The 24,994-nt window shown below is 37.5% G+C and overlaps 1 protein-coding gene across 3 annotated transcripts in view; it reads right to left on the minus strand.

The window, feature by feature from the left end:
- The window catches only part of LOC150103955 (spectrin alpha chain-like), an 850,682-nt gene that overhangs the window by 371,048 nt on the left and 454,640 nt on the right, over positions 1-24,994 (minus strand). For all 3 annotated transcript variants that reach the window (XM_090397194.1, XM_090397195.1, XM_090397193.1), the window contains exons 25-26: positions 20,567-20,827; positions 20,249-20,440 (exon numbers count right to left, since the gene is read on the minus strand). In XM_090397194.1, the coding sequence (XP_090253320.1) occupies positions 20,249-20,440; positions 20,567-20,827 (453 nt within the window). The remainder of the gene's footprint in view (positions 1-20,248; positions 20,441-20,566; positions 20,828-24,994) is intronic.

The raw sequence follows: 24,994 nt of genomic DNA on the forward strand, positions 1-24,994 counted from the left end.
GGATGAGGAGAAGGAGAGTCTGACTGTGAATGAGGAAGAGGTATATGGGGAATTAAGCAAACTTGATATTAATAAGGTTGTGGGACTTGGTGATATATCACAACACATTTTGAAGGAATGTGCCAGGGAGTTGACAGTCTGGACATACCTGTTTAATATGAGTCTTACATTGGGTCAAGTTTCCAATGAGTGAAAGGAAGGCAAGATTGTACTGTTTCATAAAGGAGATGAGAGAATTCAAAGCATCAAATTATGGGTCAATCTGTGTGTATTGTGGTTAAAATTGGAGAGGCTGGTAAGAATCAGGATCCAGAATTGAGTTGACAACAATGCTATTATCTTTGATAGACAACAGATTTGCTAAAGGGAGGCCATGTTTCAGTAATCTACTTACTTATTAGCATTGGATGTGGAAGATGGATATGCAGTAGTATACTTAGACTTTGCAGAGGCTTTTGATAGATTACTGCTTGATAAGTTTATAGGCAAACTAGAGTGGGTGGGGTTGGATATTAGACTAGTATATTGGATTGGAGATTGGCTGTCTGATAGTTATCTTTGATATGTAGATTTGTATGGCTCCTCCATACAAGTTGTGTATGGAGGAGCCATATTCCAGAAGAGGAAGTCACTAGAGGTGTGCCTCAGTGATCTGTTTTAGGGCAATTGCTGTTTAATCTGCATGTTAATGATATTGGAGAAGATTTGAATGGGCATATACAACTGTTTACACGTGATGCAAAGTTTGGACGAACCATGATGAGTAGAGCAAATGCTGAGGCCTTACAAGAAGAAGACTTGAATAGACTGAGTGAAAGGGCAAAGCCATGGAGATACCAATTCAATGTCGCAAAATGTAAGGTGGGAAAATTTTGAAAACAAAGATGGGTTGTAGAATTTACTCTTGGGGGATATATTGTTGGAGGTGGAGGAAATAACAGTTCTCGGGATGAAGGTGGATAAGGATCTGAAATTTAGAGGATATATTGCCAAAATTGTGAGGACAACAAATAGAATTCTGAAAATAATGTGGAGGACACTGATTTGTAGAGGTGAGGAAATTCTGTTTCCATTGTAGAAGGCTCTGATTAGACAACAAATGGATTACTGTACACAGATTTGTTCACCTGGTTTTTAAGAGGATGAAATGTTGGAGAGGGTCCAGAAGTGATTGACTAAAATAGTTTCTGATCTCTGGAATGTTAAATATGAAGAAAGGTTGAGATGATGCAGTTTGAAGAGTCAAGTGGATAGGAAGAAGAGGGGTGATATGATCAAGATGTATAAGTTGGTAGGAGTTTGTTATGGAATTAATGTTGAAGAGGTGAGGTTTTTTATAAATGGTGGGAGATTGGGGAAGAAGAAGAGATCATCCATGGAAGCTATATAAGGAGACTGTGAGCAAGGGAGTGAGAAGAAGGTTTTTTGAATGGAGAGTTATGAATGATTGAAATGAACTGACTGAGAGCATGGCTTCTGCAGAGAATTTGAATATGTTTAAGGTTTAGTATGATGAGTTGTGTGTATGACAAAACAGACCAACTTGATAAATCTGTGACATAGGGTCCTATTATCATTATCCTAAGGATAATGATAATAATAATCCTATCCTATTCCCTCAGCCATATGGTTGGTGGGGATAGCTATATGCTACCATACTAGGGAGATGATAATGAGCAAGGTGGTTTCCCGTTGCCTTCCTTGCTGTAGTATATTTTTATGACTGTAGCCATGTGTGTTCACAGGACCAGTTTGCCTATTTTGAAGGATGAAAAACCCCAGTTACTGGGAGAAAAAACCCTCCACCTCCATATGAGAACAGTTAACTCACCTTTAGTCAAAAGAGACGGAAACTGCACCCAGGTCTTTCCGAAGAAAGGGCTTCATCTATACTGACTGAAATGAACTATGGGGGCTCAATAATAATAATAATAATAATAAACTACTTTAATAGTATAAGGAAAATATAAGGAAAACAACTTTAATAGTCAGTAATGAACGATTCAGAGATATTAACATTAAACGTGAAATTTTCCACGGTGATTCCTTGTCACTATTGCTCCTCATCATTTCTTTGATACAGTTGTCTATGATTTTGAAGAAAACAAAACTTGGATATGAAATTCCTAAATATAATATTAAAATTTCCCATCTGTTATATATGGATGACTTGAAATTGATTGAAAATTGGCACAGCAAATACAGTCTACTGAACAGTTCGTATTTTCAGTCAGGACATCAAAATGGAATTTGGTTTAGATAAATGCCTGAGATTACCTCTGCTAATCTCAGGTATTAATGTGATATGGTGACTTAAACAGAAATGGAAGAGGAAAGATTAGCAAAAAAAGTGTTTTCTGCAAGGTTGGCAGAAAAAAGACCCAGGAAGACAAAGACATAGGCGGATTGATACAGTAAAAAGTGCCTTAGAAGATAGAAATATAAGATCTAATAATGTTGGAGTCTTGACAGGTAACAAATTGATTTGGAGGAAAATTGTAGATAGGAAGTTAGTAATGATGTAAATTTTTCATGTAGTACTATCATATCCTGTACACCCTTCAGGATACATGTCAGGAATTTGATGATGATGATAAATGCACAGTTTTATCTATTAAACAAGGAAACATTAACGACACTCGCAATTTTAATTTTGATCAAGAGAAATGTATAAAAGTAATTTCAGCTAACAAATACTATAAATACCTAGGAATATTAGAAGCCAGTGATATTCTTCACTCGAAAGTTAAACAATGGGCACACCAAAAGTGTTAGAAATATTTCGAAATTAGAAGAAAGTGATTTTTAATTGGTGAATAGTCCGTTTTTTTCCCTGTTTTTCTACGTTTTTGAGTGCTAAATTGTTTCTCTGAATACGAGAGTACTTCAGTGGTTGTTTTTTGGAAGTTAGTTGCTGTCGCAATATAATATATTTTGGTTACCGTTGGAATCGAATGCATAACGGTGGAAGACAAAACGAAGCTAAGTTTTCATTACTGTATTTATTTATATTTCATTTCATTTAATTATATTTAGTACTTAAATGTTTTTTTGCTTGCAATTGTTTGTACTTTTTTCTTATTTATTTAATGGAATTTATTACTTGAATAATTATTAAAGATTATGCTACTCGGCAGTAAGGAATGATGGCGATTCAGCAGCAGTCACAAGTGGCGTATCGCCAAGTCCTCCGCCATTTAAGAACTCAATTATAAGAAATATCATAAAGGACTTGGTGACATGCAGTACTTGCAGCATGTATGTGTCTCGGGAATTAGATATGTGGCTTGTGAAAGAGAGCGGAGAGCATATGTGAGCAAAATGCAGGCAGTTGGAGGAAATAAGTGCATTAGAAATATCGATATCCGACTTTGTTGCTCCAGGAACGGGGAATGAATGTAGGAAGACAAGTAGTGTGATAGGAGAGAATGAAAAAAAGATATATATGAATGAGAAAATAATAGTTGATAGTGTGGAAGGTGTGAGTGACTGTGAAAGTTTAAGAGATGGTTTTGTTTGGGAGAGTGAATTTAGATTAAGAGTGACTGACCTGCAGAGGGATATAGATGAGTTGAAAGAGGAGGTGGAATGTCTTGTGAATGAGAGCAGAAGTCTGAAAGATACGATTAGGAGCATGGAAGAGATAAATGCAAGGCGAATCAGAGTAGGAGAGAGAGAGAGAATTTAGGGAGTATGAGCGAGAGATATGGAAATGCAAGAAGAGGAGAGAATGAAAACGGTAGGAGAGATGGAATGAGAGAGAGGTATGGGAATGCTAGAAGACAAGAGGATGGAAACAGTAAGAGAGACAGAATGAGAGAGAGATGTATGGGAGTGCTAGAAGAGGAGAGAATGGAAACAGTAAGAGAGAGAGAGAGGTATGGGAATGCTAGAAGAGAGAATAGCAGTAGAGGAGAGGGGATGAGAGAGACCTATGGGAATGAAAGAAGAGGAGAGAATGGTAACAATAGGAGAGAGGGAATGGTAAGAGGTATAATGTATGGTGACTCAATGATCCGTGGTGATCAAGATAGGATGCGTGAGGAGTGTTTGCCAGGAGGAACAATAAAAAGGGTAGCTATGGCAATTAAGAGAGGTAAAAGGGTGCATGAGTTGATTGTCATGGTAGGAACGAATGACTTGAGTGGTAATGTAAGTAAGGCAGTGAGAGATATGAGATTTTTGCTCGAGAATGTACGGAAGAAGACAGAGAGAGGAAAAATAGTGTGCGTGTTGCCTAGGTATGATAATGATGAGCTGAGCAGAAGAATGGTGATATTAAATGGCATAATAGCGCGAATGTGTGACAAGAGAGGACTGGTATATGTGGATGCTAGGAGTGCGTTTGAGGAAAGAGCGGAATTGTATGCGAGAGACCGTTTACATTTGAATAAGGAAGGACGTAGGCATCTGGAGAGATTGCTGTTCTGAACGAGTCAGTGTGTCCAGGGAGGATGATAGCAGGGATGGCCTCTTGTGGGAATGGATACTTGGGAGAAGGGAGACGTTGTCAGGTAACACTGAGCCCAGTGGAGTCTACAAGGGATAATGCTGGGTATAGAAACAATGGCATTTATATGCTTTATACTAATGCCAGGAGTATCCGGAATAAGGGAGAGGAATTGGTGGCGCAGATAGCATCAACCTGGCCAAATATTATTGTGATCACTGAGGCGTGGTTGACAGAAGGGGATATAACAACAGGAATAGAAGTCGCTGGGTATAGCATTTTTCGTTAGGATAGGAGGGGAAAGCGTGGTGGTGGGGTACTGCTTATGATAAGTGATGACCTATGTCCTCTAAGAGTGGAGTCTTTGGAAGGAAGTGAGACAAATGATTTTGAGAGTGTATGGTGTGAGGTAGAGGTAGGCAAGACAGGATATTTAGTGGGGTGTTGCTACAGACCCAGGCGCACAGAGGATGGGGACCAGGAGATGTTTAGACAGCTAAGTTGGGCAAGTGCAAGAAGAATGATTGTTATGGGAGATTTTAACTACAGTAGTATAAATTGGAGAGAGGAAGATGCATGTAGCAATAGGGGAATGGAATTTCTAGAATTCTTGAGGGACAAATGTCTTAGACAACATGTAACATAGGGAACAAGAGGTTCAAGAGTTTAGGATTTGATTATAGCATCAGAAGAGTTGATGATAACTGAGTTGACATCTCTTCCACCAGTTGGAGAGAGTGACCATATGGTTGTGACTTGGAAAATGAATAGACATGCAGGAGTATCAAAGAGACAGGAACATATGCGGAATTATAAAGCAGGTGATTATAATAGTCTTAGACGTCAACTTCGGGAAGTTTCACGGAAGGAGGAATTAGAAGGCCGGGATATCATTAGTGCGTGGGAAATTGCGAAAGAATATTTGTTAGCAGCAATGGTAAGTTGTATACCACGAGTGAAGAAGAGGACACAATTTGGAGTAAAGTGGATGACAAACAATATTAAACAGGAATTGCATGCGAAAAAGAGGCTATGGAAGAGATATAAGGAGACAGGTGAAGAGAAGATGCATGACGAATATAAGACACAGGCAAGAAGAGTGACTAGTGTGGTAAGGAAAGCAAAACTGGAATATGAGAGGAGATCGGCCCTAAGAGCCAAAGAAAATCCTAGGGAATTTTTTAGCTATGTGGCCAGTAGGAGGAGAAATGACTGTGGAAGATGATATTGTGGGATAAAAATTGGAATAGAGTGACTGATGCAGAGGACATAGTGGAATTGTTCAATGAACACTTTATTGGAGTATTTCATCCTAGAGGAGTAGGTTTTAACCCTCCTACCGGCCAAGGTGGATGAAATAGCAAGACTACCCCAGACGTTTTCATGGATCAAAACTTCTTCGGCATTCTATCTTTTATCAAGTATTTACCCTCCTCCGCTGTTAATCCCTTAACGGCGATTTGAGAGCCATTAGCGGATTAACTGTGGTCGAGTGACTTTTGTGTCACTTGTGTTTACATGTACTCTGTTTACTTCGAATTTTCTCAGCTGTACTAGGATATTTGATTTTTTTTTTTTTTTTTTTTTTTTTCCCCCGTGAACAATTTATTTCTTGTGTCCCTTTCCAAAAATAGAAGTTTCACATCTGCCAAAATAAATAATCAATCCTGAAATGACCATAGATCAGCCTTTGCAATGATTATACTTTAGTAATAGTTAACATCCTCCACTTTACTGACAATATAGATTCTTTTCGCGAATTTTCAAATGTTTACTTACGTTTAAAATATTTTGTCAAATATTTATATTTTCAAATAACATTTAGTGAAATAAATATGACATTTTGCTTTCTTTCTTTGCAAAATACCTTTATATGGATTGTCACATTTCAATTTCAGGAAAGATTTTTTTTTTTTTTTTTTTTTTTTTTTATGAACAACAAATGATTATAAACTGCATTACTCGGTTTCCGATATTGTATCTTTTTTAGTATCAAAAATTTACACCTAATGGTATTTTATCAGAGACCTTTGCCTTCTTCTTTTGCTGAAAATTGCAACAGGGTTTTTTTTTTTTTTTTTGTAGGATGCACATTACTATAATATCCAGTGCTTAACCACTGTAGATATGTTGAAAATATAATAAGAAGGATATCCTGTATGGAATGATTAAAAATTTATGCTCATTTGTAGGATTTTTTTACTGCAAACCACCCCCCTCTGCTGTCCTGGAACTGAGTTGCATAACTACTTTAAATTTCTGTAGCTTTGAAAGCTTTCAGACGGTATTCAAAATCTCTTATTTCAGTTTACCGTTTTGACAAAAGAAATAAAGCAATAATATTGTTGTATATTATTATTATTATTATTATTAAACAAGACCTCATGGAGTCAAAGACTCATCTAGGAGGTCCTTTTATCTCACACACATCTCATCATACCGCATCTTAAACACATTCAAACTCCTTGCAGACACCACACTCTCAGGCAAGGCATTCCAATCACTCACAACTCTGCATGAAAAAAACCTACCTCTCACTCCCCTACTCACCCTCTTTATACAGTTTCCAGGGATGACCTCTGGTTCTCCCCTGATCTCCCACTATTCTCTGTAGAACTTCTCCACCATTGATCCTATAACAACCTCTTACCAACTTGTAGGTCTCTATCATATCTCCCCTCTTCCTTCTCTCCACTAGACTCTGCAAATTACATCTTTTCAATCTTTCCTCATACTCGACGACAGTCCAGAGGTCAGAAACTACCTTAGTCAGTCGCCTTTGGACCCTTTCCAACATCTCTTCATCCTTCTGAAAACCCGGTGACAAAATCTGGGCACAATAGTCCATGTGTGGCCTAATCAGAGCCTTATACAATGGAACAAGAATCTCCCTACTTCTACACGTCAGTGTCCTCCGCATCATTCCCAGAAGTCCTAGTGTTGTCTTCACAATTCTGGCGATGTGTCCCCTAAATTTTAGATCATTATCCACTATCACCCCCAGATCTCTTATTTCCTCTACTTCCAACAATATATTCTCACCAAGCATAAATTCTGCATCCTATCTTTGTTTTCCAAATTTTAAAACCTTACATTTCGCAACATTGAACTCACATCCCCATTTGCTTGCCCAATCACTCAATTTATTCAAGTCTTCTTGCAAGGCCACAACATCTTCACTACTCTTTATGGTTCGTCCCAACTTTGCATCATCTGCAAACAACTGAATATCTCCATCCAAATCTTAGCCAATATCATTAATATACAAGTTAAATAGTAATGGCCCTAAAACAGATCCCTGATGCACTCCACTAGTGACTTTCCTTTTCCTGGATATTGCATCCCCATACACAACTTGTTGATACCTATCAGATAGCCAGTCTCCAATCCAATGCACTAATCTAATATCCAACCCCATCTGCTCTAGTTTGACTGTCAACTTATCATGAGGTACTCTATCAAAAGCTTTTGCGAAATCCAAGTATATTACTGTGTATCCTTCTCCTCTGTCCAAGGAAGCAGTCACTTTATTGTAATAAGTAAGTAGATTACTAAAACATGACCTCCCTTTAGCAAATCCATGCTGTCCATCAAAGATTATACCATTGTTGTCAACACAACTCTGGATCCTAGTTCTCACAAGCTTCTCCAACAACTTAACCACAACACCTGACACACAGATAGGCCTATAGTTTGATGCTTGAGTTCGAGCACCTCCTTTATGAAGTGGCACAATCTTGCCCTCCTTCCACTCTTTAGGAACTTGACCAAGTGCAAGACTCATATTAAAAAAATATGTCAAGGCAGGTGTCAACTCTCTGGCACATTCCTTCAGAATACGCGGTGATATATTATCAAGTCCCACAGCCTTATTTACATCTAGTTTACTCAACTCCCCAAACACCTCTTGCTCACTTAGAGTCAGTCTCTTCTCCTCATCATCAACTGCTCTTAATCTCTCCATGAAGTCACATTCACAAGATTGAAAGATCTTTATGAACTGCTCATTAAGTATCTCCACCACACATTCTGCAACAGCTGTCTTTATACCATTTCCTCCAATCAATGTCATCCTTGCATAATCATTCTTTCTTTTGCTGGCTACATATCGAAAGAACTCCCTATGATTCTTTTTGGCTTCATTAGCTAACTGCTGTTCATACCTCTCTTTAGCTACTCTCACCAACCAAGTCACCCTCCTTGCCTGTCTTTGTAGACCTCATGAAATTGGTTACTTCCACTTCTCTTATGCTGCCTCCGCAATGCCCTTTTTCTCTGTATTGCATGCTTAATCTCTTTATTCATCCATCTCACACCTACCTTATTTAACCTTCTCACCCATGGTATACATTTAGACATTGCATCTACTAAATATTTTTTGAAAATTCCCCAAGCTGCATTCATCTCTTTTCCAGCTAACTTCTCATTCCATGCTACACCTGCAAGCTGTCTCCTGAGCTCTTCATAATCACCCCCCCTTGTAGTTCCACATATACCCTTTTTTCACAGGGGTACTTGCACTGCTGGCAACCACCCAAGTAATCACCTCATGGTCACTTTCACCAATTGGTGTATGATTTGATACCTCATTGATAATTACATCCTCCGATGAGATGACCAAATCCAAGACCCTTAATCCTCGTGTGCCCTCTGTTACATACTGTCTGAGGTAGTTATCCCTCAAAAACTCAAGAAACTCATTTTCTTTACTTCCAGTTGCTATCTCTTCATTTCAGTCTATATTCCCATAATTAAAATCACCCATAATGATCACCCTTTTCTTATTTGCTTGGCTTATTTGACTATACATTTCACTATTACCACCATCCACATTACCAGGTCTATAACAATATCCCACCATATCAAAGCTTCTAATTCTGTACTCTTTCTTTGAATCTGAAATCAACAGTCTGCTGAAATTATTCTAAGATTTGGAAATACTATGCTGTATTTTCGACATGTAAAACTGTATACCACACAAAGAAATTTCAATTGTGTTATTTCTGTTTCTTTTTTTTTTAAAAAAGAAAATCTAAATATTACTAATTCTATTTCTGCTGACTGCTATTTTTGAAATACGTCTTAGAAATGCTGGACAATAATCCTCTTACCAAGACGAAAAGCTAAAAGTCATAGATTACTCTTTTGAGAAACACAAGACAGAAAGTTTCCGAGAAGTCGCACTAAATTGCCTCAAGCAAGAATGTCTTGTTTCGTTTTCTGTTGTTCAGATATCCTAACACAGTAAAACTGACATTTCTTTTACAGGCTGATGAAGTATTTATGCCAAAAATGATTTCTTTATTTATAGTGATCAGTTTCACTTTTATTATCGAAAAATTCTAAAGTATTTGATACTTATCTTGAAAAAAATTACTGCTATTGCTGTTGCTGCTCTTGCTTGCCATCTCACAAATGAATTGTATATTGTACTTTCTAATATTCCTTTCTGCCCAGTAACAAGTTGTAGACTAACGGAGATTACTACCCCCCCCCCCTCCCACTGGGAACCAGGTCAAAAGAACATGCCCAGAAGGCAGCACACTAAAGTACCTCGTGCAATAACTGAATATTTTACAGGCAGAAATTCCTTGTTCTGTTTTTCCATCTTTCTGATTGATTAGCAGACATTCGAAGCATATTCTGGTATTGCATTTGTAGGATGACAGTTTTTATATATATTAATTTACCCTATTAGCCAACGTCACATAACTTCCTGATTTATAATAATAGGGAAATAATATGTATATTTTCTTATTTATAATTTACAAATTTATAATAATCAAAACTTAGTTTCTGTGTCTAAAAAATTAAACGTTATATTTTTCCATAACAATTATTATGGAAAAATCACGAATAAAATAAAAACTGTACCTATGTTTCATAACAGCTTTCGGGTGTCTGGTAATGTTGCAACGGGAGGGGGGGGGGTGATGCTATCAAAGTCGAAATAAAGTTCATTTGTATTGTGAAAGGAAATGAAATTTCACATTTGATGCATTTGATATACATATTTTGAATGATAAATATAAGTAAATGTATTGCTTACTTTAAAAATTGGAGAATAAAATATCTGAATTATGCAGTAAATATCTATAACTGTTAATTTCATTTTGTAATGACCAATTATACAGGGAAACCAAGAAAGTGAAAGTACAAAGAAAAGTAGATTACTATATAATATAAAGAAAATATTTAGTGATATGAATAAAGAATTTCGTGTTATTCTCTATAAAGCAAAGTTGCTTCAGTGTGTCCTAAAGGAAATCTGTGAAGTATTATTCGATTTCGATGGTTTGGTACAAAAATAAAAATAATATAATCTGGAACATCGGCAGACAGTTTTCTTTTCTTTTTTTAAAAGAATATTTCAAATAATTATCGTGAATTAATTTCTTTGAGAACAAAGAATAATGTTTTGTCTAGAAAGCGATTAGAAAAAAATTAGCGCAAAAAAATTAAAAATGAACGTGGTTCTCCAAGGTAAGGCAATATTTAAGTGAAGAAATTATGCAAGACCTTTATTTTGTCCAGAAATTAAAATTGTATTGTACAATAAAAAGAGAAAACAAAAATATAAATAATTTCTCTATTTTTAGTCTATCCTATATAACTCTAAAATCCAGTTAACCAGCATAGACCAAGGATATGCGTTTCTTGTTATAGGCAACTAAGAGGTAGCTACGAACGTGAGATAATCCGATTAACCGTTCTCTTCAGTGTGAGGGTTTATCACACCTTCTAATGAACAGGATGGTCAAATAGCACTTCTTATCCTGGTTCTATAAACAGGTGGGCTGAATCATATCCAGATTTAGTTGGACGCCTATAGACATCCTAGCCGTTTGGATATGCTAGAGGGATAGGGCTGGTTCGAAGTTTAGAGGTACAGGAGCAGAGTGTGTTTCAGATACTGAGTATTCTGGATGTCAGTAAAGCTGTGGGACGGAATGGTATTTCACCACGAGTTTTGAGAGAATGTGCTAGGGAACTGACATTGCCTTTACCTGGCTTTTCAATGAAAGTCTGGCTTTAGCAAAGGTGCCTAGGGAATGGAAGAAAGGTAAGATAGTGCCATTGCATAAGGGTGGTAACAGACTGGAAGTGTCTAATTATAGGCCAGCCTGTGTGTCATCAGTAGTTGTTAAGATCTTGGAGAAAGTAGTGAGGGTCCATATACAGCATTGGGCAGATGAAGGTAATGTTATCTGTGAGAGTCAACATGGATTTGTGAAAGGGCAGTCTTGTTTTAGCAATATACTAGCCTTTTTATAATAACGTTACAAGAACATTAGATGAGAGAAAGACATATACTGCAATTTTCTTAGACTTAGTGAAGGCATTTGACAGGGTGCCACAAGATAAGCTGATATTTAAGTTGGGGCACATGGGTCTGGATGTCAGATTGGTCAACTGGATTCAGGATTGGCTGTCTGATAGGTATTAGAGAGTTGTGTATGGTGGAGCAGTTTCAAGGAGGCAGAGGGTTACAAGTGGGGTCTCACAGGGCTCAGTACTAGGACCTATATTGTTTAACCTTTATATCAATGACATTGCCAGTATATTGCAAGGGGATATTCAGTTGTTTGCAGATGATGCGAAGCTGGAAAGGATTATTAGTAATAGTGCAGATATGGTAGCCCTGCAAGAGGATTTAGATAAGCTAGATAGATAGGCAAATGAATGGGGGGTCTCAGTTTAATGCAGCAAAATATAAGGTTTTGAGGTTTGGGAAACATCGATGGGATGCTGCATACTCTATGGAAGGAATTATACTGGAAGAAGTAGGGGAGACAAGAGATCTGGGGTTGATGATTAATAGAAACCTGAAGTTTAGGAGACATATTGCAAAGGTGGTGATATGCTAGAAGGACACTGACCTGAGGAGATAAGAGGGTTATCATTCCATTGTATAAGTCTCTGATCAGACCACACTTGGACAATTGTTCTCAGATTTGGTCCCCAGGATTTGAAGGGGATAAATTAACTGTGGAAAGGATACAAAGACAGATGACAAAGATGGTTTCAGGACTGTACAAGCATAGTTATGAGGATCGGCTGAGGGAATGTGGACTGCAGAGTTTGGTGGATAGAAGAAGGAGAGGTGATATGATTGAGACTTTTAAACTGTTGAGAGGTGGTTACAGGGTTGACACTGGGGAGTTCTTTTGCTTGGTTGAACAGCGGGAAGGAGTGATGACAAGAGGCCATCCCTGGAAGTTACGAAAGGAAACTGTGAGCAAGAGGGTAAGGAGTGGTTTCTTTGTGTGGAAGGTGTTTGAACCGTGGAATGCATTGCCTGATGGAGTGGTGGGAGCGAGAACGGTCAATGAGTTTAAGGAGTGGTATGATAGACTTTGTGTTTCTTACGGGGGACCTCACCTCGATGAGTCTTGACAGACTTTATGTTCTTAGGAAGGACCTCCCACAATGAGTCTTTTGACTCCATGGAGGCCTGAATAATAATAATAATAATAATAATTAAAACTAAATGGATTAAATACAATTAGAGAATCTTGGGCTATACCAGTGATCTGATACACAGATGGCATAATAGATTGGAGAGAAGAAGACATGCACAAATTGGACTGCAAAACTAGAAAATTAATGACTACACATCATGCATTACATCCACGAAATGATGTTGACCGGTTGTACCTACCAAGGAGAATAGGTGGGATGGAATCTGCTGCAAGTGAGACAGAGTGTGGAAGAAGAAATTAGATTAAGAAGTTACATCGACTATAGCTCTGAGCAATTGCTTAAATAAATTACACAAGGGGTGGCCTTTTAAAAGCAATAGGAAACAAATCCGATTACAAAAAGGAATAGCAAAATAACTAATATGGGCACTGGAAAAATAAACCTTTGCATGGGCAATTTCTTCAAGACACTGAGGAAAAAATTGAAGTGAATAAGACATGGCAATGGCTACAATATGGATATATTAAAAAAGAAATGGGATTTATTCTAGCAGCTCAAGAACAGGCATTACAAACTAATGCAATTAAAGCAAAAATTTTGAGCATCAATAATAAATTTAACTAAGATGAAAAGCCAAACGGCTATTTTTTTCTGGCGAGGTTGATAAGTTAAGGGGATAAAAATCCCTTATTGTTTTTCAGCCAGTAAGTGAAACTAAGATCGAACACTACGATCTGAACGTTTCTTGCCGACGAACTGTCGGCGGATCCAAGCGTAAGTGACCACTTTGTAGTGCCACACCACAGCAACTCGTTGCAAAGGTGGAGCAAGATCCCTCACTGTTCTTGATATTTTCTCATAATGTAAAAACACACAGCTCTTAGGAGATGTAGTACTGTTTTACATTATGAGGAGAGGTCACTACCCAGCCCGGTTTCAACCTTTTTTGAGGTCTCATCAGTGAGTAGCTAGACCTAGAATATCAGAGGTTAAGTGAAAAGAACTTACATACTTTTATCAACCTCGCCAGAAAAAAATAGCCGTTTGGCTTTTCATTTTAGTTATAATATGTTATAATATAATATAGTGACACACCTTTCTGGCAATCATATAGCAAAAGTATGTAAGTTCTTTTCACTTAACCTCTGATATTCTAGGTCTAGCTACTCACTGATGAGACCTCAAAAAAGGTTGAAACCGGTCTGGGTAGTGACCTCTCCTCATAATGTAAAACAGTACTACATCTCCTAAGAGCTGTGTGTTTTTACATTATGAGAAAATATCAAGAACAGTGATGGATCTTGCTCCACCTTTGCAACGAGTTGCCGTGGTGTGGCACTAGGAAGTGGTCACTTACGCTTGGATCCGCCGACAGTTCGTCGGCATGAAACATTCAGATCGTAGTGTTCGATCTTAGTTTCGCTTACTGGCTGAAAAACAATAAGGGATTTTTATCCCCTTAACTTATCAATAATAAATTTAATTTAATGCTTTATCCAAGTGTAAGCAAACAAAGTTTGGGCCTGAAGTATCTTCAGGACTGAGGCAACTTATGGTAAAGGTGGACTAAGCTCTCATCACTTGTCTTAGTATCTTCCATAATGCAAAGCACATCTCCTTGTAGACATGTATAATTATTATTATTATTATTATCAACACCCGACCTCCATGGAGTCAGAGGCTCATCGTGGGAGGTACTCACTATTGCATACAATGCTCATCCAACTGCATCTTAAACTGATTCGATGTGTCCACATTCACAACGCTTTGGAAATGCATTCCACTCACCAACCACCCTCCATGCAAAGAACCTGCATCTCACTCCTTTGCTCATACTCTCCTTATACAGTTTCCAGCAATGGCCTCTTGTTCTACTCCCCTCTCCAATTCTATGAAAGATCTCTTCCATGTCTACCTGATAACAATCCCTGATTAGTTTATATGTTTCAATCATATCCTCCCCCCCTTCCTCCTATTTACAAGGCTCTGCAACTTACATTCTCTCAATCTGTCCTCATACTCCACATTCCAAAGACCACTGACTATCTTTGTGAATCTTCTCTGTACCTTTCCAACATATCCTCGTCATCATGAAAACCAGGCGACCAAATCTGTGCACAATAATTGATATGATGCCTGATCAAGGCCTTATATAATACAATGGAATCATAACCTCTCTATTTCTGGCAAGGTTCTCCGCATCATTGCCATTATTCGATGTGATGTCTTCTCAACTTGTGCAATGCGCCCCCCCCCCCTGAATTTCAGGTCCTTGTCCACCATCATTCCTAGATCTCTCATCTCCTCTACTACTGTTAAAGTTTCTCCACTAAGTGTATACTTTGTATCTCATTGTAGCCTACCAAATCTCAAAACCTTACACTTGGCAACACTGAACTGACAGTTCCACTTACCTGCCCATTTGCAATCTATTCAAGTCCTCTTGTAAGGCATTAACATCAGCCTGACTGTGCATTGCTCCCCCCAGTTTTGCATCATCTGCAAACAGCTGGATATCACTAGTTAAACTCAACCCAATATCATTAGCATACAAATTGAAAAACAATGGTGCCAAAACTGACCCCTGTGGCACACCACTGGTGACCTTTCTCTGCACCCCCATATACAACTTTCTGATAACTATATGGTAGCCAGTCACTGATCCAACATAGGTCTGTTATCCAATCCAATGTGTGGAAACACCATTCAAAATGTCAAAATTATTCTTAACAATAAAATAATAGAACAAGTTAGAGAATTCAAATATTTAGGAAATATAATCTTGCAATACAATACTGATTCACACTTGGAAGCAAGACTACAAATTTACAATAGAATGAATGGCATAATTAAAAGAAATTTTGGAAAACAAATGACAAAGAAACTCAATTAAGATTACATAATATGACCTCTAAACTACCTCTCAAATTTGGAAGTGAAACATGGATTCTAAAACAAAGAAACAGACAAAGATTGGAAGCAGCACAGACGTCTCCTGGGACTCACTAGATTAGATAAAAAGAAAAACACAGAAATAAGAGAACAATTAGATACAAAGAACATCATATAAGAAATAGAAGAAAATTGGCTACACGACATAGAAAGGATGAATAACAATAGGATTCCCAAACTAGCATAGAAATATAAACCTACAGGAAGAAGAGAGACTGCGGACATCCAAGACTAAGATGGAAAGACCAACTTCATCTGCAGAGCAGGAACAGGACATAAAAAGCCTATACCTGAATTGCTCAGACAATGACGACAATTGCAATATCTCAGAACAATTTGAAATCGCACCAAAGTTTATAAAAATATTTACTAAAATAAAGAGCCATGAGGCTTCACTTCGGCAATGCAAATTTATAAAAATATTTTTTTAAAATCACTCGTGAAATCAACTCCTGAAGTTCTTCATATTACTCCTGGGGGACCTGTATATCTCAATATCTCCCTAACCTTCATTCTTCCTTTATTTGGTATTGGTTTCCTAATCCTTAACTTGTGCTGGTACTTTTTCCAGTTTCTAATTCTTCAGATGTTATTGCAATTTTCAACAGCTTGTGTCATTTTATGATATTCCAACACATGCTATATTCCATCCACTAGCGAAACTAATGGAGATCTGATATCTTACAAAGTACATACGAACTTCAAAAAAATTTGAGTCAGAAAAAAATCAAGTGATCCATGTCTATGATAAGGAATGATGACTATGATGTAAATAAGTAAATTGTGAAATGTGACTTGCTACAGCAATAGTTATATAATGGGAGAGGCTGAAATACATAGTTGATGTTATTAAAGGAAATTAAGGCATGTCTGAACAGCATGTATCATAAGTATAGAAATTAAATTCTTATAAGTGTGTGTGCAACTATAGTTAACTCGGCATTCTATATAAATTTATATTAAGCAATCAGTTGTTGCATTGTACTACCTTACCATCTCTTAAAAATAAAAATAAAAATAAATAATTAGCATGACTGCTGAAAACAGTTTACTTCAAAACACTGAATTTAAGCTGACAATTTCTACAATTTGTAAACAGTGTCTATTCCCGCCCCCCCCCCCCAAAAAAACTATATTAAAACTAATTTAATGTAATTTTCTATCTACAGATTTATACCATTCCATCTTTTTCCTTTATGCACTAACTCTCACACTAAAGAAACACTGTTACAGAGAAATATGATATTATTATTATTATTATTCAGGCCTCCATGGAGTCAAAAGACTCATCGTGGGAGGTACTTCCTAAGAACATAAAGTCTGTCAAGATTCATCGAGGGGAGGTCCCCCCCCCCCAAGAAACACAAAGTCTATCATACCACTCCTTAAATTCATTGACCGTTCTCGCTCTCACCATTCCATCAGGCAATGCATTCCACGCGTCAATCACCCTCCACCCAAAGAAACTACTCCTCACCCTCTTGTTCACAGTTTCCTTTCATAACTTCCAGGGATGGCCTCTTGTCATCACTCCTTCTGGCTGTTCAACCAGGCGAAAGAACTCCCCAGTGTCCACCCTGTAACCACCTCTCAACAGTTTAAAAGTCTCAATCATATCACCTCTCCTTCTTCTATCCACCAAACTCTGCAGTCCACATTCCCTCAGCCGATCCTCATAACCAAAATTGTACAGTCCTGAAACCATCTTTGTCATCTGTCTTTGTATCCTTTCCACAGTTAATTTATCCCCTTCAAATCCTGGGGACCAAATCTGAGAATAATAATCCAAGTGTGGTCTGATCAGAGACTTATACATCGGAATGATAACCATTTTATCTCTGCAGGTCAGTGTCCTTCTCATTATTGCAGCAATCCTTTGCGTTACCTTCAGCACCTTTGCAATATGTCCCTTGAATTTCAGGTTTCTATCGATCATCAACCCCAGATCTCTTGTCTCCCCTACTTCCTACATTATATCTCCTCTAACAGAGTAGGCAGTGTCCCATCGATGTTTCCCAAACCTCAAGACCTAAATTTTGCTGAATTAAACTGAGACCCCCCCATTCATTTGCCCATCTATCTAGCTTATTCAAATCCTCTTGCACGGCTACAACATCTGCACTATTACTAATAATCCTTCCCAGCTTTGCATCATCCGCAAACAACTGAATATCCCCTTGCAATCCACTGGCAATGTCATTGATATAAAGGTTAAACAATATAGGTCCTAGTACTGAACCCTATGGGACCCCAGTTGTAACCCTCTGCCTCCTTGAAACTGCTCCACCATACACAACTCTCTCTAATACCAATCAGACAGCCAATAATGAATTCAATCTGACATCCAGACCCATGTGCTCCAACTTAAATATCAGCTTATCATGTGGCACCCTGTCAAATGCCTTCGCTATGTCTAAGAAAATTGCACTATATGCCTTTCCCTCATCTAATGTTCCTGTAACTTTATTATAAAAAGGCTAGCATATTGCTAAAACAAGAGTGCCCTTTCACAAATCCATGTTGACTCTCACAGATAACATTACCTTCATCTGCCCAATGCTGTATATGGACCCTCACTACTTTCTCCAAGATCTTAACAACTACTGATGACACACAGACTGGCCTATAATTACACACTTCCAGTCTGTTACCACCCTTCCGCAATGGCACTATCTTACCTTCCTTCCATTCCCTGGGCACCTTTCCCGCAGCCAGACTTTCATTAAAAAGCCAGGTTAAAGGCACTGTCAGTTCCCTAGCACATTCTCTCAAAACTCGTGGTGAAATACCATCCAGTCCCAAAGCTTTACTGACATCCAGAGTACTCAGTATTTGAAACACACTCTCCTCCTGTACCTCTAAACCTCGAACCTGCCCTATCCCTCTAGCATTAAAACTGACTCCTACAGGATGAAATACTCCAATAAAGTGTTCATTGAACAATTTCACTATGTCCTCTGCATCAGTCACTCTATTCCCATTTTTATCTCACAATATCATTCTTCCGCAGTCATTTCTCCTCCTACTGGCCACATAGCTAAAAAATTCCCTAGGATTTTCTTTGGATCTTAGGGCCAATCTCCTCTCATATTCCAGTTTCGCTTTCCTTACCACACTAGTCACTCTTCTGGCCTGTGTCTTATATTCTTCATGCATCTTCTCTTCACCTGTCTCCTTACATCTCGTCCATAGCCTCTTTTTCGCATGCAATTCCTGTTTAATATTGTTTGTCATCCACTTTACTCCAAATTGTGCCCTCTTCTTCACTCGTGGTATACAAATTACCATTGCTGCTAACAAATATTCTTTCACAATTTCCCACGCACTAATGATATCCTGGCTTTCCAATTCCTCCCTCCATGAAACTTCCTGAAGTTGACGTCTAAGACTATTATAATCACCTGCTTTATAATTCCGCATACGTTCCTGTCTCTTTGATACTCCTGCATGTCTATTCATTTTCCAAGTCACAACCATATGGTCACTCTCTCCAACTGGTGGGAGAGATGTCATCTCAGTTATTATCAACTCTTCTGATGCTATAACCAAATCGAAAACTCTTGAACCTCTTGTTCCCTCTGTTGCATGTTGCCTAAGACATTTGTCCCTCAAGAATTCTAGAAATTCCATTCCCCTATTGCTACATGCATCTTCCTCTCTCCAATTTATACTACTGTAGTTAAAATCTCCCATAACAATCATTCTTCTTGCACATGCCCAACTTAGCTGTCTAAACATCTCCTGGTCCCCATCTTCTGTGCTCCTGGGTCTGTAGCAACACCCCACTAAATATCCTGTCTTGCCTACCTCTACCTCACACCATATGCTCTCAAAATCATTTGTATCACTTCCTTCCAAAGCCTCCACTCTTAGAGGACATAGGTCGTCACTTATCATAAGCAGTACCCCACCACCACGCCTCCCTCCTCCTATCCTGACGAAAAATGCTGTACCCAGTGACTTCTATTCCTGTTATTATATCCCCTTCTGTCAATCACATCTCAGTGATCCCAATAAAATTATCATATGGTGTCATATCATATGATATGACACTATATGATAAACTCCCAGAAAGTCCAAGCATAGCACCATAATATCAGTTATGTTACAAGAAATTTACTATAATAATCTTTTCAATCTTTAACAGTTACTTCCTTAGTCCATATGAGTTTGTTATAGCATAAGTTCACTGTATTAGGGTCTACAAATTTATAAAGAAAGTATTTTTTTGTTTAAATATCAAAACTGCACACAAAATGTTGCAAGACTTATAACAGATTAGTGTCACGTGCCAATTACAGGAAATGAATTAATAATTCAGTAGTTAATTCAGAACCAAAATAATAAATACAAATAAGAAGTATATTTAATCCATACATAAACAATTCTAAATATAAATAATACAGAAACAATTAAACTCACTTCAATTTGTGTTTGAATCTTAATAGCAGCTTCTGCATGACCTAAATTCATTAGGTTTGTTGCAATTTCATTCATCTCTGCTAGGCGCACTTCATTAGCTCTCAAGTCTGACATAAAGTCGTCAAATTTCTTTTGTAGTACTTCAACTTGTTCTAAATCCTCCCCAACATCATGAATATGTGGAACTTGTTCCTAAAGAATAATGGGGGGAAAAAAAAAAAAGTAGAAACTTTTTTTTTTAGAAATAGTTCAACAAACTGATATGGAACCTTGATGATAAGAAATTTAAAATTAAGAATGAAAATAATATAGACATACTTTGTCTTTGATCCACTGAGCCAAATCAGCAGCTTCTCTGACTAGCTGATTTCCTCTGCATGAATCTTCAAGCTTTTTGCATCGTTCCTGACCCAAAGCAAGCAAGTTATCATACTGATTCTCAATCTGAGTTTGACGAGCAGATATGTTGTTAGTATCTGACAAGTTCTGTTGACTAGATGATAATCCAGCCTCTATTTTTTTCACATAAGGTGCTGGTACAAAACCCTGGCGATCATTCACTTCAACTTTCCACCAGTCCTAAAATTTGGATAAAACAATTCTAAACCCAAATATACTGAAGATTCACATATAAATTCACATTTGCAATTATCATGATATATTGAATTAATAACAGTACCAAGTGGCCATCAGAAAAAAAAAAAAAATTCCCCCAATTTTGCATGGAATATCATTTATATCCAATGTAAATCAAAACAATAGCACTAACTGTTATGTTGAAACATACTTTTAAGAAGCCTCGAAATTGGTAATTTTATTAATTATTTAATGAAAAAGAATAAAATGTAGTAAGTTTAATTTGTATTGTCTAAAATGGCCCTCCCATGATGAGCCTTATGACTCCATGGAGGTCCCAAATAAGAATATAATTTATTGCAATGATCCTTCTGTTACATATTACCAAATTATTATTATTATTATTATTATTATTATTATTATTATTATTATCTGAGATCTCCAAGGAGTCAAGGACTCATCGAGGGAGGATGTAAATTACTCAACCCAGCTATCATACCTTCCCATAAATTCATTTACACTAGATGCACTCACTACCCCTAAGGGCAAATTATTCCACTCACTCACTCACTGCTCTCTCTGAGAGAAAAACCTAGCTCTTATCCCTTTCTTGACTGAGAACAACCTTAACCACCTTACCAGCCATTGTGGATCAAATATGCATCCTCATACACTTCGTATCCATATATTTCAATGTAATATCAATGGAATTACAATTTTAATATGCACTTCGCATCCATGAAAACTTGGACGTATATAAACGTCCTGGCCGGTAGCATGGTTAACTTCCGTGGATGCCCCCGTGTTCTCTACCTGCCTTCCATATAATGAAAAATTTCATCATTTGAAATGCTATAACCCATTCAAAAGTTTATAGACCTCTACCATATCACCTGTTAGTATGCGTTTTTTTTGTTTGTTTGTTTGTTTGTTGCGACGTTCTCTCCTCGCCTGAATACAGTATTCCAAATTCTATCTATCTATTGCACCTCTAGCTCTACTTTTGGTATTAAGTCACGAGACATTCTAGGCCTATTCTCTAGATGGATAATAATGTACAAGAGCTAGAACAACAGGAAGATTATCGACGGGGGGGGGGGGTCACCAATTCCCTTGTTCCTTTGGCTGATTGATTCACTTTTCGAACACAGAAAAAATTTATATTTTAACTGTGCCATTCTGTGTCCAGTAGGTTGTAAGAACAATATCAAGGAATCAATGATCAGCAAGTACAATACTACAGCGATCTAAATTGGAATGAGATATTCTTTAGACAATTTTTCCTTAAGCAGTCGTGGCTCGCTGATCTTTCCTTGCTCTCACGTTAATTTTGGGCTTCCGCTTAGATACGAACTATTAAAATGAGTGGTGTGAATTCAGGCAAGCATAAGGTTCAATTTAAACAAAACATTTAATACACTAACACATGAGTTTACACTAATTAAGAAAATTCTAAAGATAAGTTAATTGATCATGGGATTAAGAAGTTCTTATTAAGACAACAGCAATCTTACAGTATAATATACTGAGCATGGTTAAATTCTCAACATATAGATTCCTACCTTCTTAGAGTTATAAGCTTCTAAGCACAACTTATAGACAAAGGTTACAATTCAATATACTCCAAATGTCCATTCTGCTTGGTCGTTCAGGATGTGACAAAGCACATATCGTTAATTACACACCAAGGAATTCTAGAGTCCTATCAATCTATTACTGTAAACCTTAGCAAGTCTATCTCTAACTTATATCACGTTCTCTTGGAACAAGCTTCAAGATACCACACTTTTAAACTTGAATAGTCATGAAGGCAATACTCATCCTCCATAGTACATTCACAAAAGACATAGAAAAGAATTCCTTACCGGGACAGATGATATACTTTGCCTAGATGATCTGGTTGGCTCGGGAACACATGCCTGCCTCGCCCTTAGATGACCATCCTTCAGGGTTCCTTGGAAGCTCATGCCATACTTCTCGTCTTCCACAACCGTGAGATGAGGGAGTAAGTGAACAGGATAAGAATAAGAGACTTTTGATGTCTCTGCAACCCGTTTTATAATTTGCGCCTTGTTCTTTCATCGGTTCCCATTTCCATGAACAGTGCGTCTTTCCTCTGCAGCTAGCGCCAAAATTTGCGCTGGAAGATGACTTTGTTAACACGGCATAGTAACTAGCGCCAAAATGTGTGCTAGCAGATAACTTTGACTATTTCACACAGCACTCAATTTCCGATACACGTGCTATGCCCTTGGCAATGGTTCACATAATCAGATTAAGTTCCTAGATTCTGTGCACAGTTCACATAGGATATACACTCTATCAAGAATTAGCACAGGATAAATAACTCACAACTATTAGAACATACAGATATTTTACATTTATGGGATATGCAACAGTAAGTGAATAATTTGCTATTAGTCTGATGAGCAAATTGGGCTCTGGGAATGGCAGACTATGTTAAATCCAGAATGAAACACTATTCTATTATAATTCTTTTCATTCAGAATTTAACACACCCCTCTTTCTCCTGTTAACCAGAGTCTGTAATCGACATACTTGCAATCTGTCCTCATAATCTAAATCCCATAATCTGGATATAATCTTTGTAACTCTTCTTTGCACCCTCACCAGCTTCTTTATCCCCTTGAAACCTGGGAGACCAAATCTGCGCAAAGTAATACAAGTGTGGTCTTATCAAAGCCTAATAAAGAGGCAAAATTACTTTCTTATCCTTACATGTCAAGGTTCGCTTCAGCATAGAAATTATACTCTGAGTTGTATTTGCAACTTTTGCTATGTGACCTTTGAACTTTAAATTCTTATCCACCAATAAACCAAGATCCCTTGTCTCTTCAGTTTGTTGTAGCATAACCCCGCTAATATAATATGCCGCTGGATCTCTAATCACGCCAAAGTGCATAACTTTACACTTACTAACATTAAACTGACAGCGATTTTCGTTTCCCAGATTTCCAGTCTATTCAAATCATTTTTTAATTGCTGAATATCAATGCCTATCTTCACGTCATCGACAAACAATTGCGAATCTGATGATAGAACCTGTTTGAAGTCATTAATGTACAGATTGAACAATAATGGCCCAATGACTGAACCCTGAAGAACACCACTGGTTACCTTAAATTTGGCAGATTCACACCCACTGTATACCACTTTTTGATATCTGTCTGTTAACCATCACCTGATTCAAGTCAATAGATTATGTTCCAATCCCATATTCTCCAGTTTATGCAACAGCCTATCGTGTGGTATCCTATCAAATGCCTTAGAAAAATCCAACATTATCATAGTGTATCCATTTCCTTTAACCAACTCGGCCGTAACATTGTTGTAAAATTAGCCACTAGAGGGCTACATAGTGCATAGTGTTTGTGAAGAGCTCCTGAACAGATAAGTGTCATTTTGAGTAATAATTGGCGAATTTGCATAGTATTTACATAGTATTGTTTACTTTTCGTATTTTAGCGTGTCTGGGTGATATTTGGCTGTTTTCTGAGTATTTTAAATAGTAAATTGATAGATACGATTATCGTGCACATGGCCCCCCATAAAGAGGAATACAACACAGATGGCATCCAGGTCACCATATTTGTCTAAAAATTTTAATTTAAAGGATTTGATTCAGTGTACCGCTTGCGAAATGTATGCATTGCGGAGAGCGGTTGGAGTCTGGTTAAACAACAATAGTGGAGTGAATGTGTGCAGAAAGTGTAAAGAATGTTAGGAATTAAAGAGTGTATCAGGTCGTGAGAGTGATATCATTGTTGAAAGTGAGAATCGAGAAAATAGTGATATTTGCGAGGAGGTAGTACCAGATAGCTGTGAGAGTGACATTGAAAGTGAGAATGAAGGTAAACATACAGAATGAATGAATGAATGAATTATCGGAAAATAAAAATGATGAGACTGATGCAATGAGTGAGATAGCTCGGTTACGCGGAGTGATACACAGGGCAAATCGTCAGCTGGAGTGTTGGTAAAAATGTTTCCCAAGCATAGCAACTGATAAACGTCAAAAGTATGATAGAAAAAATAAGAGTATGATAGTGAGTGTAAATAAAAAATGAAAGAGCGAGTGTTTGTGGAGATTCCTTAGTAAGAGGTGTGTTAGTTGAGAGTTTAACAAAATCGTACCAACCTGGTGCGAAC

The sequence above is a fragment of the Typopeltis vanoorti genome, chromosome 8, assembly GCF_054136105.1.
Source record: "Typopeltis vanoorti isolate ZY-2024b chromosome 8, IOZ_Tvanoo_1.0, whole genome shotgun sequence".
NCBI classification, from domain to species: Eukaryota; Metazoa; Arthropoda; class Arachnida; order Uropygi; family Thelyphonidae; genus Typopeltis; species Typopeltis vanoorti.